The sequence below is a fragment of the Volvox carteri genome (assembly GCF_000143455.1).
Source record: "Volvox carteri f. nagariensis unplaced genomic scaffold VOLCAscaffold_60, whole genome shotgun sequence".
Classification (NCBI taxonomy): domain Eukaryota; kingdom Viridiplantae; phylum Chlorophyta; class Chlorophyceae; order Chlamydomonadales; family Volvocaceae; genus Volvox; species Volvox carteri.
The window spans coordinates 164,895-179,697 of NW_003307603.1; the positions used below are offsets into that span (position 1 = coordinate 164,895).

Consider the following 14,803-nt stretch of genomic DNA (forward strand, 5'->3'; position numbering starts at 1 on the left):
CGCGCAGGTAGCGTGCACCCAGACCATAATCAACTGAACCAAGCACACACTCATTTAAGCAGCGAAGTATGCGCGCGGTCAGTCAGGCGCACTGTCGCCGGCATGGGAACACCAGCTTCCCCCTTCCAGGGGCCAACCCCCAACCTATGACTTCAAAAACCCCGTACCGTCCTCGGGTCCATCAGCACTAGATATCCCCAAAACGCCATGCACCGAGTTATGCTTCGTGAGGTGGAGTTAAGACGGGCAGCACCAACTTGCATTTCCGACACTGCAACTCCAGGGGTCTCAACAGTTCTAAGGAACCTCGGAACAGGTGATGTTGCCAAGGAGCTGCAGGTTCTGGCGGACTGCACACTGAGGGCGATGACACAAGACGTGTGACCGCAACTTAAGGTATATGCATTACCGTCCGCATTGCATTGCCTTCCCATACTTTTCCGTTCCCTACGTAATGAGTATTGCGCGCCGTCAAACAGCAACAGCGGCTTTTATTCTGATGGGGGACACGGCCGGGAAGCCCCGCATCAGCAATCCCACGGCCTGTACGGGACCCACACGCGCACGCAAGTGTTTTCTACCAACAGGCTCAACTGCGCCAAGCAGCAAGCCTCCGGACAGTTGTCGCCGCAGGGTGCCACAATCGGGTTTGGACACTCGACAATGCAGGAGACGTAAGTGTACAGGTAGGGTGACCGAACCCTTACGAGTGCAGGGTATAGGGGCGCAGCACAGCGCGGCGCGTTGCAGGTGTGCGGCGCAGGGGCCAGCAGAGGCGCTCTCCCCAGCATGCCCTGGAGCCCTTAACAGCCCTCAATTGCAATTAAGCCACAGCCAACCACACCGATAACGCACAAACCTTGCCTGACCCGCCAACACTCATTTACGTCCAAAATTAACCGCCAAAAGCATCGAAAGCCATGCATTCTTAAACCCCGTCCATGCATCCTAGGACCTTATCGCGGGTTGCCTATTATTTTGATATGAAGGCTGTCCGAAACTGCCCCGCCACAACCCAAACCTAAAATGAGACCAATCCACCAACCGCTCCCCCAGCAAGCTTTTCTTCAACGACGGCTTCCGAGCTCTTCAAGACGCCGCCTTTTCCTTTCCCCCGCTCTCCCAAGAATATATGATACTAGAAGATGTCCAGGAGAGATGATAAAGTTTAGGCCGACAACAAAACAGGGCCTGGCCAGGTCCCAGAAAGTGCAGGATAGCATGTACCCAGCCAGGGGCCCATGCGCGGACAAGAATAAATCACCAACTGCAACATTAGCACTATCAAATATCAATTTTGGCCTGCATGCCCCTCACGGCCCAACATGCGGTCAACACACACAGCCGGGCCGGGCGAGCCTCCCTTCCCAGTCATCGCCCGCCGAGGATGCACAACGGGGATATATACCCCACGCCCGCAAAAGCAAGAAGGATCACTTAAACGCGTCCTGGCTTTCCTCCGTAGACGACTGCTGCCTCAAAGGCGGCCGCGCCGGTGGCCCGCTCAACGCTCGCTCGCCGCTGCGTATGCCCGGCACTGTATCGACGTCAAACCTCGCCAGAATCGACGCCTGGCGCTCCTCCTCCTCCGTCTTGAACTCCATGCTGATCTTCCCCCACGGTGGCGGCGTAGGACACCCCCCAGCTCCTGCAACCCCAGTCCCTAACCCCAGGCCAGAAGCAGCACCGCTGCCACGGGCTCCCGGCTTGGAAACGTTGGTACCAGATGCACGTGCCCCTATCCCGCCGCTGCCGCGCAGGCCTGTCGGCGCCGGCGCGCTGGCAGCAGCGGCGCTGAAGGCCAGCGGGTGAGAGGAATGTAGGACGGAGCTGCTGGCAGCGGAGAACCGAGCCAAGGAGGCCAAACTGTCCGCCGTCAGAGCCACTGGCCGGAGCTGCGGAATGTCGGGCTCGGACGAGGGCTCGGGTCCCCGCCTACGTTGGTTGGGTTGCCGTGAAAGGGGGGGGGACAAAAATTAGGAAGAACGCTGTCGGAGGGGCCGAGGGTTCAGCTGCTTGCGGCGCCATCAATCGACAACGATACCGATGTGGCTGTTCTCGTAACCGTGGCTTTGAACACTGGTAGACGGGCGTTGGGCTGGTGCCAAGGCCCTGGTGGCAAGTGGGTTCCACAGCAGTGGGCGAGGGTGTGCCTAGGCGCGGCAACTGGTCGGACGCAAACTAAGGACCGGAGATTGTTTTGTGTGCCCTCGCCTCGCCTGTGCGCTTCATTGCATCGCGCAGCTTACTGTACGACGTCCGATGATTTTCCCAATGCCCCCTTGCGCTGCCCGATGTAACGCCCGAACACATTAATGGAAGAGGAGTCATCACGCGACAATACACTCACAAAAGGTATCCATAAGGTAGAATACCTCTCCACAGGCAAAGTTCATCCGCCGCAAAAACGGCATCACTTCTGCACACAGACCGCTCCTATGACGCCGACGCATTATATCTAACCCCCGCGTCCCTAGATATCCTGGACATGTAAACTCACAATCCTTTCCCGCCCAGCTCGTCACCGTTGCCAGCGCCGTTGTCGTCGTCGTCGTCGCGCCCGCCGGACCGCTCGTCCAGGCCGTATCCCTGGAAGTTCAGCACCGCCATCTCCAGACGGTTTTCCAAAATGCGGCGCACCTCGCCCCGCAGCTCCTCCACCTGGCCCTCCGTCAGCTGTGACGTACCGCGCGCCACCGCCGCCGGGCCGCCCCGCACGCCGCGCACCGCCAGCAGGCTCTCCCAATAGTTGGGCAGCTCCAGCAGGTTATCACACGTATGAGCCTGAGGAGGGGTAACGACGGCAGCGAGGGATGACGCGATACAGTCGGCTTCAGCCAGGACATGCTGCGGCTCGATACGTTTGTATTTAAGGCCAAGGGCATAGGGAGAGAAGAGCAGACAAAAGGGCCATGATGCAACTCAACTGCCGCGCCGGTGGGCTTAACGACAAGGGGCTTGGCGACTTGCACCAGGGCGCACGTCGAGATGCCTTCTCCTCCGCCGTCTTGCACGGGAGGAGAGATTTCCTCCTTCGTCCCCTCCTACTTTTACCGGGTGGGTATTCACACACGTACTAAGCCGAGGCCCAAACTACCCGGACGCGCCTCCTGGGCCCTGTGGGTTGGTCTTCTTGGACCTCTCCGTTTCCCTCTGTCAACCCCGTCCTCCTCGTCCAGCAGCTCACTCCTGGTTTTATGAATTTAACTCTATAATTGATATGCTCCGTACCTGCCTTCAGTATTCTTTTCCTTTGGAGCCGAATCCTCGCCTATCCCAAACAGCCTCCCGCCACCGCCACCGCATCACCGACCCTTACCTGTGGCAGCATCCCCAATGTCGCCTTGTGCTCTGCCGCGCCCATCGCCACAAACGGGGCCTGGATCTTGAGCAGCTCGCTGCCCGGAAGCGGTAGCCGCGACGTGCCTGTGACAAACTCCACGAACCGCAGCCGCCGCTCTGGCGACCACTCCGCCAGGACCGCCCACAACAAATCCACCAACACGGCGCTATTCCCCGAAAGCTCGTCGTCCAGCGCCAGTCGGAACAGAGAAGAAAGGTCTGCGGGTGGCTCGCCCCCGGCACCACCGCCTGCGGCTGTGCCGCCAGCCACCAGCACCGCTAGCGCCGCTGGCCTCAGCTGCCAGGCCCGCAACAGCTTGCGGTCGACAGCCGCAAAGAACCCACTCGCCAGCGCCTCCGACTGCCACGCCACGTCGTCGCGGAGAATCCTGCGCACAGCATGCTGCGTGTAGAGCTCCGCTGACCAGTCCAGCGGCAAGCCCTCAAGCTCCAGCATGCTGCGTAGCTGGTCCGCCGGCAACGACGCCACGTTGCGCACACCCGCCGCGGCGTCAGGGTCGAATTCCGACAGCATGTCCAGGGAGGGGAGGAACCCGCCGCCGCCGCTGCCGCAGTCCGTGCCATGGCCCTCCAGTACCGCGCGAAAGAGTACTGCAGGCAACGGCAGCCCCAGCGGCGCGCGATTGAGCAGAGACTGGCCCAGCAGCCAGCCCGCAAAGTTGTAGGCGTCACGAAGCTCCTCCGACTCTGTTAGGGTGGTGTTGTACCAGTATGCGCCCGCGGTGCGGTTGAAAACCCAGAGCGCTGGCCGGCGGGGGACGTTGCTGTCGGCGCCGACCGGCCCCGGAGGGCAGTCCGGCAATTGCTGTTGCAGCTGCGATCGCTGCTGCTGTTGCTGGTGTGCTTGCCCTGCCATATCTTGACCGGCCAGGGAGAAGAACTCTTTGCGAGGCCCGTGGCCCTCGCCAGCCTCCACAGCCGGCTTGCGGCCGCTGCCGCCCCGGCCGCTACCGTCCTGCACATTCGGCAAAATAAATGACGCAGCATGGATAAATGTTGTAATAATGAACGCGATCACGGCGTCTCAGGAGGTCGATGTGCACTTTTATGTGCGCGCTTGCTAGCTGCTTGCGCCGAGAGCAGGGGAGTGAATCGACACCTTCTCCTGTTCACAACCTCTAACCCGGACGGCATAGATTAACAATCGTCAGCACTCGCTTCCAAGATGTGCAATTTCACCTCCGACCCCACAAAAGCCCTCTTGGCAGGGAACATAGGGCGTTAAACGCGCGTCGTGCGCTTTGTTGTTGTACAGAGCTATGCGGTCCTACCTGGCTATACACATCCACAAAGGCTGGGAAATACTTGTAACACATCGGTTCCGCGGGCAGACCGGCGCCACGGAAGGCCTCAAAGGCATCCCAGAAAGCCGCGGAGCGCCGCACCGTCACATTAGTGCGCTTTTCACCTGCGGTACGCACACAACGCCGGGGCCGCACTGCTACATGAGAAGCACGATGTGCGATAAGTTGTGTACAAGTCGGAGTAAAATTGAGGCACAGTGCATGCACGGCTTCAAGGTGTTACAAAATAAAGGCAAGAGTGCGCGTGGTAATTCCCTGGGGGGATTCAGGCAAGAGCAGCTTCATGTGTGCGGCCCCCATGCAACCGAAAAGGGGAAGAGTGCACTTCCACGCTGCGCTGCCGTGCATACATACGCGTGTATGACTAGGGGAGATTCCCGATAGAAGGTCACGCGGTCCGTATGGGGCCAATCCCAAGCCTCAACCCGAGGAAAGACCCACTCAGGATCAAGGTTACTCTCTGCAGCGGGGCCGGATGCATCTGGGTCTGGGTCCGGGACTGTGTCTGCTTTTGCGTATGAATCCCAACCGAACCAGCTACGAGCAGCAGCGACACTGAGAGCTGCACGGGAGGCCACTAGGGGAAACGGGGGGCGAGCGAGGGGGAAAGGCACGAGGCCATCTTCCCGGCAGTCAGCGGCCACAACCTTCCCGGCACTTGCGCTCTCCGTGCCGCCACGGATTTGGAGCACCGCCTTCACACACACCTGAGGAGGACACCTGGTTGAGGTAGAGCAGCATGGCCCTCGCCTCCGGCCCCGTGCATGTAGCCAGCTGGACGTCCGACCAGCCGATCTGTTCCCGAAGCTGCTGATACTGGTCCAGTTTGCTCTGTGCAGAATCAGGCGTTTCCAGAACCACCTTGCGGAAGAAGATAATGCCCAGCATACCCATCAGCTCGTCGAGAGCGGGAACCTGCGGTGACAGGATGGAAGTGATTATTATCAAGGACCCCTCCAGCGGGGCTCTGTGGGAAGCCAACCCCAGCGGCTGTGGTGGGAGGTTGCGTACCCGGCAGGTGGAATCTTCCAGGGGAGCTTTGTGCGCATCATAATGCCGCCGCAGCTCATGGATAAGTTCAATGAGAGCGACGACTGGTCTGCCCACTTCCATGACGCCCAGGTCGTAAACGGCGTTGCATGCGTCTTCGAGCACACCCAGGAAATCAGGGAACTCTACTTGCTCCCAGCTTGTCAATTCTGACCATGAAGTGCTAGATTGCCGGTTGCTGAGCACTCGGTTGATATGGACAAGGACAGGTTGGAGAATGGAGTTACAGCACTGTACTATCCGTTTGACAACGTCTATGACACCAGTAAGATCCTTTGGCGATGTCAAGCCACGGAGTGCGCCAGGTAACTGCTGCTTGAGGACCTCGAAGAGTCGCTCTGCCAGGCTTGCGAGTTTATCACCTCCGACCCTCTCGGAGCATAGGCCCTTCAATTCATCAAGGACGTCCGTTGGGCCTTGGTCCAAAGGTAGCTCTGTATCCTTGCCAACATTAACAAACGCGGCCTTGCCCTGTTGGCGCTGCTGCCGGGAAGCCGCGCCCTCGCCTGACGCAATTTGTTGCTGCGCAGGCACAACCTGGTTCTTCTTCCAGGGTTTGCTGCTGTCATCAGACCGCTGCCATCCATACGGTACGCCCCCACCTGGCACCGTTAGGGAATCCACAGATTTTGAGGTATTGCAACCCATTCACGTCAGACGCAGCAAAGGAGAACCGATGTAAAGTAGCATTCTACTTAATAAAAACAAGCAAATAACAATCCAGGCTCCATGGCAGCCCTCAGGAAGCGACTGCTCAACCCTGTGCGCTCTGATAACCTAGCATGCTGGCAAGGTGTGTGCTAGACAAAGCGACTAGACAAAATAACTTTACTCAAAGAACGATAGCGTTGGCAGGTCCAAGGTGGCGTCGACTTAGAGATTACAGATTCTCAAGGTTATGTATAACGGCATAGGTTCTAATCATAAATGTACAAGTGGGAAACCCTGAAGTGGTGCTGCAAGGTTTCTCGTCTATTGTTTCTGCTCGGTACGGATAGCGTAGATAAAGTACACCCGACTCAAGTTCGCAGGCTAAGGCCCAACGCAATTAGGTTTCCAGCGCTTCTCATTTGAGAAAAGGAAGTGCAAGCCATCCTGAAACTGTTATGGATAGTCCAGCTCGGTAAGACCGTTTTTAAGAAACCCTTCTACGCGGTCCGTTGGCCCCAGGGTTGAGGTTGGCCCTTTTCATGGCGTGGAAATCCGGGCCGGCAGGATGAATCGGGGCATAAGCTTTTAACAATGCAATCCTTAGCTTGGGAGCCAACTCCATGGCCGTTTATTCGTAATGTTAGTGTCCACTTGCTCGTAAAAGCCTTACCTTGGCGCTAACAGGGACCCAAAGATTGTATCGAATCCCTAAGGCTACTGCACGGGCATAGTGCAGTGGCGGAAAAGAAAGCCGCTTGAAGTTGAAAACATCCATGGACGCATTCTGTGCACGTAGCGCGTACTGCTGAAATGCCAGCCACGCGAGCCAACTGCGCCTAAACCAGCCAACAATCCGACAGGAATCATAGCGTCCTGACCATTCGCACGATAAGAGAGTAACCGACGGGGAGTCGTGCATTGCTGTGCATCAGCTATGTACGGTGATGCACCTGGCTCGCTTTCCCGATTTCCCCCCCCCCGTGCTTACCTCACTGCCAAACCGCATGCCCTACCCTATGTCTGAACTCTAAGAAACACTACGAGCACACCCCATGCCCCATGTACATGTCTCATGATGATCGCAAACAGTTGTTCATTTTCAAAAAAGACAAGCACGGTGTCATTCGGAATCTTAAAACAAAAATGCTGCTGGTAGACACTACCACGACCAAGTGCACCAAGCTGCTGCCGGGACAGGATATAAGTTCATAAGGGACCATTGTGGCATCCATCCATCCGTCCATCGATCTTAACCCCCCACCAAGCAACTACATGCATGAGCTTTACGGGAAATTAGCAAGCAATTCGGCGACAGGTCTACCTTTCTGTCCGAATGTCTATCTGTCTGTCTGTCCGCCTACCGGCCTTCCTGCCTGTCTGTCTGTCCGTCTACCCGCCTTTCTGTCTGTCTCTCGTCGCGATGTCAAAACGAGGGCGAGGGCCCCAAAATGGGCTGAACGAAACACCTCCTCCCTCAAGACCAATGACCTCCACCGCCTTCAGTTGCTCCTACTCTTCGACCTCCTACGCTGGTCCCCAGTTTTGACTGGCTGCCGACTTCGACTCCGAAACCCCAACACTACAAACACCAAAGGTAACCGTAAACTGCACAGCTCAAAACCAAAAAATCACTACCCTCTGACGCTATTCAGTCCTGCTGCCTGCCGCCGCCTGCCGCTGCAGCAGCCCCTCACCAACGCCCACAGCGCCGGTGAGGGCAGAGCTGAACCAAGAACTTCCTGCGCTGAGCTCCCCTCCTGCGCCCTTCCCTACTCTTTGCATGCCCCCCAGCCTTCCCCGCTTGGCTTTTCGCCATAGTTAGGCTCCCTTCTGTTCGTTGGGCCCTTGCCCAGTCTCCCTCCTCAAGCGGGGCCCCGCTGCACTCTCCCCCTTGAACCTCCCACCTCCCCTACGGATGTCGTAGCTACCCCTTCCCCGCTGTGGAGTTCCGCCCTAGGTACCTGCGTGTTGTTGGCCTCTCTCATAAGGCCCCTAGGTCACCGAGGTTCACCCAAATGCCCCCTGCACTGCGGCACAGAAGGTCAGCACCTCATCAACTACTGTTGCAGCTGCGGATGGGTGTGCGGCGGCATTCCGTTAGACACCGGCACCATGCCAGTCGGCAATACAGGCTGATGGGGGTGCTGATGGGGGTGCTGCTGCATGGACCCATAAGGATGCGGCGGCGCGAAGGCGGGCTGCGAATGCTGCTGTGTTTGCTGTTGTTGGTGCTGCTGTTGGTGCTGCTGATGGGCATACTGCTGTTGGTGGTGCTGCTGTAGCGGGACGTGTTGCGGCGGATAGTGCTGCTGCGTCATTTGCTGCCCCTGGAGCTGTTGGTGGTGGTGGTGCTGCTGCATGTGCGGGGCTGCTGCTCCGGGGTATTGCGTCCCCCCTCCCCCTGGCTGCTGCTGCGTTGACTGCTGTACTTGTGTAGCAGGCGTATAGTGCTGCTGCGTCGATTGCGTCTGTGCCTGTTGCGGCAGATGCCCTTGCACTGCTTGCGGCTGGCCCTGCTGCTGCTGCTGCGTCTGTGCCTGAGCTTGAGCTTGAGCCTGGGCTTGCTGCTGTAGCTGGGCCTGTGCCTGCAAGGGGATTAGGGCCCAATCATAAAAGCGAAAGGGAAGTGAAGTCGACGACGCGACACCGGGCGGTGCGAGGCGGTGCATGGCAGGGCAGCGCTGCTCTATCCCTTTCGAGAAGCAAACGGAGACTTTAACCAACTATAAAAGTTATAGGAGACAGTTACGCGGAGACTTAACCGTAAAAGCATTTCAGCACCACCTTAGCCTCCCCACCATAGCTATCTTGCGAGGGCCAAAAAAGGTGCCCTCCCTCCCTGGCGTCAACAACACAGACCCGGCGGCGCACCCACCTGCGACGCCGCCATGATCCGCTGCTGCAGCTGCATCTGTACCTGCGCCTGGAACAGCTGCTGTGCGTGTTGCAGCTGCAGTTGTGCCTGCTGTAGCTGCTGCGCGTGCTGTGCCTGTGAGCCATGCGGCGCTTGCTGGTGCAGCTGCTGTGCATGCTGTAGCTGTTCCTGTGCCTTCTGCAGCTGCGCCGCAATCTGCAAGTGGTGCTGCTCCTGTAGCAACGCCTGCGCCGTGGCCTGGACCTGAGCCGGAGTGAGGAGAGTGCCAGGCACGAAAGCGCGGGGAACCGCCAGCGCTGGCGTCGCCGCCGCCGCCGTAGCTGCAGCGGCCGGCAGTCCTGCACATCCCGGCGCAGTCATGAGCGCGGGCGGCTTCATAGGTCCGGCATTCGATCCTGCAACAGAATAGATTCGAAAGAGGCAAAGTTTTGTTTGGTGTGCGTGGGTGGGTAACTAAATGCAAGAGAAGCAAAATGCCAACTGCCAACCTTTGGGGGTTTGGGGCAATGGTGGGGAGGGGCAGGTATGAAAGGATATAACTGGAGACGAGCGGCACAGGCACAGGCACGGGGTCCTTGCTCGTTAGTCCGCCAGCGCGGTATAAATTGGTTCACCAGCTGGAATGGCAAACAACCACGCCGTGTCGCGCAGCAATCAACGCTACCCGATGCCAGGGAACATAATTTGTCGCTGCACTCCTAAATCCGTAGATCGTAAAGCTCGCTCTTGATTAGAGTTTTAATGGTACAACCCGGCGGTGGTAGGTGACCAAAAAGGTAACAAACTGTTAACCAACAACCAAGTCTAAAAGGAGTTATGAAAGGTTCTGAGCTGGTTTTCTGTTTCTCCTGACGTTACACGCGATAGACTCCTCACCAGGCAAACCGGGGACCGGTGGGAGCCCGCAAGCTGGCGGGGCCGCAGCAGACCCGGACTGGGGCCCCGCTGACGGCTGCTGCGGCCGTACATGCGCCAGCATGTACTGCTGCTGCTGCGCTGCTGACGAGGCTGCTGCGGCTGCAGCCGCCGCAGCCGGGGTGTTGCAAGCTACTGCAGCCTGTGGCCTGGGAGCTCCAACACTTGCTGCTGCCAACATGCCCGGCTGCTGCTGCTGCTGCTGTTGTTGTTGCTGCTGTTGGTGGTCCTGGTGGAATGTGTGGGAGCTCAACCCTCCCGGTCCGCTAGTCACGGGTGTGGGTGCAGGAGCTGGGTTACTAGTCCCTACGGCCTGGGGCCCTGGCCTCATGGGCTGCGGGGGAAGGGCCGTAGCTGCTGCGTGCTGCTGCGGCAGCCGCTGCTGGTGTTGCTGTTGCTGCTGCGACTGGCATGCGGGGCCACCGGCACTCTGTCCGTTCGGCGTTTGGTGATGTAGCGCGACGCCTGCACTTGCCTGGCTGTGTTGCGGCCGCTGCTGCTGCTGCTGCTGCGTTGTATTGCCCCATTGATGCGGCTGCGGCAATCCATGATTAGGATTCTGGTGGCTCAGTGCTTGCGCTGGAAGCGATCGCTGGGAAGGCAGTTGCTGGTGCTGCTGCTGACCATTTTGCTGCTGATGTGGGTGCGTGTGCGGATGGGGTTGCTGATGAGGATGAGCCCTGGGGCCCGCCGTTTGCTGCTGTTGGTACTGCTGCTGGTGATGCTGCTGGTGGCACGGTCCCGGCGGCACGTGTGTGGCCCCGGCCCCGGCCCCGGCCCCGCCACAGGTCGGCCTGGAGCCCCCCGGCATCGGCATCATCATCCCTGGAGTGGGGATCATGCCACATGTCGTCGACATCACGCCATGCCCTCCCGGTAATGTGCCTCCGCCTCCACCGGGCCCCGGCGTTGCGATCATCATGAACGTGCCAGGCACGGGAGTCAGTGAGGCGCCTCCGCCAGGTGTGGGAATCATGCCGCCTCCGCTGGCCTGCTTGGGCCCTATGCCTCCAGGTCCCGCTCCAGGTGTGGGTATCATCCCCGGCCCCGAGCCAGGTGTCGGCATCATGCCCGGAGGCATCAGCCCGTTGGAGCTCTGCCGCAGCGCACCACTCATGGTCCCGCCGGGGGCCCCCCCCATAGCCGCCAGGGGCATCAGGCCAGGGGCCTTGGAATTAGGGGGCTGGGTCCCGACCAGACGCTGACCCGGCGGCGCAACTCCGCCCATAGCCCCCGATCCAGCCGTCTGGCTGGGCAAGGGTCCAGTCCCGCTGCGCTGCATGGGCTGGCCCGACCCCAGCACCGGCCCTTGCCCTGACACCTGCGCTGGCTGTTGAGCTCGCATAACTGCCGCCGCGCCGTTGCTGCCGCTGCCACTGGCGACGCCAGGAAGGGGTCTTTGCTGTGGTACCCCGGCGCCAACACCGACAGGTCTGGGTCCAGTCACCAGCATCTGGCCTCGCAGCCGGGACCCGGGCCGCAGCAGCTCCTGAACCGCTGGTCGTTTCCGGTTCGCAAAGCCCGCCGCCAGCAGCACACCGGGCGATGACCCTTGCGACCCAGCTGCTGCACCAACCAGCCGCTGCTGCTGCTGCTGGTAGTGCTGCACCGGGGAGGTGCCTTGAGGAGGGCCGGATTGAGGGTACTTGGCGGTACTTCTCCCTGCTACATCCGCATCCCCACCCGCGCCAGGGGGAGCTGACGGGGGATGCGGGAGGGCTGAGGCCGCCGCGGCCCCGACGGGACGTTGGGATGCTGCTGCTGCTGCTGCTACTGCTGCCGGGTCGGTCCCGAAAGCGCCATTGGCGGGCTCCTCCATAGCCGTGGAGATGTCCTGAGGCAAGGAGGACGGAGGTTCCGACGCGGGCGGGGCCGGGGCGCTGGCTTTTGATGCTGCCGAAGGTACAGTGGCGTCCTGCTGTGTTGCTGCTGCTGCGCCTCCTCCTCCTTCTCCTCCGCCGCACGCCGCCTCCGCCGCTGCCTCCATATCTTCCCCTTCCGCCACGTCCTCCGATTTCGCCGCTGCCGCAATTGCCGTCGCCGCCGCAATGCTCGCCTGCCGCTGCTGCTGCCGTTTCGTTGCGTGCTGTTGCAGCGACTGCGGCTGTGCACCGCGCTTAGCGGCGGGACTTGCCCGCGCGCCGCACCCAGTTCCTTCCTTAGGCCCAACCGCGCAGCCAACCGCCGGCGCGGAGGCAACGCCTCCGTTGCCGCCCGTGGCAACGGAAGAGAGGCCAGGACCTGCGCCATTTCCCGCCCCACATCCCGGCTGCACTGCAGGGCCCCACCCCGTCGAGCTCCTTTCTCCGCCGCAGCGATCCTGGGGCCCCTGCGCCCCGCTGCACGCCGCCGCCTGTGTCGTGCCGCCGGCAGCTGGCGCAGCCGCCGCCGGCTGACCCGAACTCGTTACCCCGTTCTTTATCCTGATCAGGCGCTTGGGCGCGGTGGCGGACTGCGGCAGCATGGACGCTAGTTTGGGTCTGAGGCCTGCCGCCACTTCCTCCAGAGCCAATATGAAGCCGTCCTCGGAAGACACAGAGCGCTTCCGCCTGGAGCAGCAGCCGCAGCATGGCGGGACGCAACAGGTCAGCAGCAGTAGCGGCGGTGTTAGCGGCAGCGTGGCAGCAGTAACAGCAGCTGCTGCGACTGCGGCGGCAGTGAACTAGCCAACCAACCAACCAACCAAGCAGACGGCCAACGCACCAGAAAGCAGCGAGGAAATCTTAACCCCACAATAACCAAAAACGTATTTCAAACTCGTGCATCCAATTATTTTTTGAATCCCCGGGGCCCGGCTCCAACAATTTTTAGCCCTAAGTCCCCCTCCAGACCGACAGCCTCCGCCCACCGGTTCGGACAGGACGACCGAGCCCGCCTCGTCGCGGCAGGGAACACGAAGGCGCCAGTAAGGCCGCCGAGGAAGCGGGACAGCAACCCGGAAGCTGTCTGCGGGGCAGACGCTACGGACTTGCCCCCAAGCCCAGCCCCAGCCCAGGTGCTGGCCGCCTTCGCCGTCACTGCATTGCCTCCTCCATTGCTGTTTACCGCCGTGTCTCCCACAGCTCCGATTCCCCCTCTTGCCGCTGCTGCATCCTCCTCCTCGTCATCGCCGTCGCTCGCTGACGGCTGTGTGGAAGCTGCCGCCGCAAACGCGTCATCCCCCGCTTCCAGCGCAACCGCTGCCTCACCCTCTAAACCGCCGCAGTCGCCAGCAACGTCGGCAACCGCCGCCGTCGGTGACCCTGGGAACGTGACTTTCTTCAGCTTCGTCGGCACGTGGCGCGCCGCCGCCGCTGCTGACACGTCGGGCATCGCGGCAATCCACGGGGCGGAGGCACTGGGGAGATCACGGCTGAGCGACGCCAAACTCCGCATATGCCGCGCCCCACCTGGCTTGCCTGAACCCGGCGGCCGCCCCGGGCCCCTGCCACTGCCGCGGCCGCCGCCGCCGCGGCCGCCGCCAGACCTCCCTCCGCCGCCGCCCGCTGCGGCCGCAGCACCCGATCCAGCACCGGCGCTGCCCCTGGAACCGCTGGCTCCACCCCGAGGAGCTTTGGGCGCCCCGGCTGCGGGTTTGGCGGTGACGCTGGGTGCTGGTGCTGGGACGCAGTGCGGTCGGTGGTACGGCATACGGCATGCAAGGACTGTACGGCGACAGTCTGGGCAGCGTGTAAGAGCGACTGCGTCTGGCTGGCCTGCAAGGGCTGAGGTGATCACCCCGAGCCATCCGAGCTCGCTGCTGGCGGTGGTAACTGTTTCTGCGGAGGTCAGAACCTCCTCCCGCAGGTGCTCGAGTAACTCGAGTCCCTTCGAGAGGTCTTCGGAAGTGAGGTGCTTGGTGGGGGAATCGGGTTTCGTGGGGCAAGCGTCGGAATCGGTCTTGGAGCCGTCCGGAGCTGCAGCTGCTGCCGTGTCGTGGGTGTTGTTAAGCACAGTGCCGCTTCCAGCTTTTATGATCCTGGCGCATAAAAATTAGGAGAAGGTACTTCCTCAGCTGCAACGGCATTGCTGTGAGCAGGTTGCTCAACCGTGTAGTGTTGCGCGTGACAGCTTGGCGGCGACTTACCCAGCGGCCACGGCAGCATCTGACTCGTTGAAGATGCAGCCGATGTAATCAATTAAGCTCTCAGGCTTTTCACAGCGCAGCGCAGCCGGGAGCTGAGAAGCCAATGCTTTGTACTCTGTGCGCAGAGCGGAGACGTTTTCACGAAACCATGACTTATCTTGACCGAGGTTGTGAGTTTGAATTCTGGAGATCAATTTACCTTCCCGTAACCTCAAAATCTCGGTAGATAGGACTTCTTCCTCTACAGCGGCCATTTTCGCCCTATCGTTCCTCTCTTGTTCCGCCGAAAAGTAATGCCTTGGCGACTACTAGAAAGCGCATTTCGCTAAACAATTCGTACTGTCGACAAAAAGGCCATATCTTAGAAAATGCGCCAAATTAAGCTGCAACGCGGTTAGTTGGGGTCACAAACGTCTCACCGCGAAATGAACACCGGAGCGTGGCGCTAAGGTTTTAGAATTGCATGGACTACGTGCAGAATTTGCAATCGTGGGGATCCGTTGGATTGGTACGTGCCGGTGTGCATACGATGCAACAATTGTACGACTCCTCCCGGTTTCAAGTGGCACCCAGAAATGA

General features: G+C 60.3%; 2 protein-coding genes across 2 annotated transcripts; both read right to left on the reverse strand.

Moving 5' to 3' along the window:
* Positions 1-1,433: 1,433 nt before the first annotated feature.
* VOLCADRAFT_107185 (uncharacterized protein) lies at positions 1,434-6,623 on the reverse strand (the record flags this gene model as incomplete). Its single annotated transcript, XM_002956361.1, has 6 exons — positions 5,679-6,623; positions 5,375-5,582; positions 4,635-4,771; positions 3,320-4,318; positions 2,501-2,784; positions 1,434-1,935 (listed from the first exon to the last, which is right to left on the reverse strand). Exons 1-6 carry the CDS (start codon positions 6,363-6,365, stop codon positions 1,434-1,436), a joined length of 2,817 nt encoding a protein of 938 aa, XP_002956407.1. The 5' UTR covers positions 6,366-6,623.
* Positions 6,624-8,425: 1,802 nt separating this feature from the next.
* Positions 8,426-14,478, reverse strand: VOLCADRAFT_97335 (uncharacterized protein; the record flags this gene model as incomplete). The annotated part of the gene is made up of 7 exons (XM_002956362.1): positions 8,426-8,437; positions 8,798-8,953; positions 9,244-9,638; positions 11,056-12,581; positions 13,007-14,116; positions 14,225-14,339; positions 14,424-14,478. The coding sequence occupies 7 exons, from the start codon at positions 14,476-14,478 to the stop codon at positions 8,426-8,428; spliced, it is 3,369 nt and encodes a 1,122-aa protein (XP_002956408.1).
* Between the last annotated feature and the right edge of the window lie 325 nt (positions 14,479-14,803).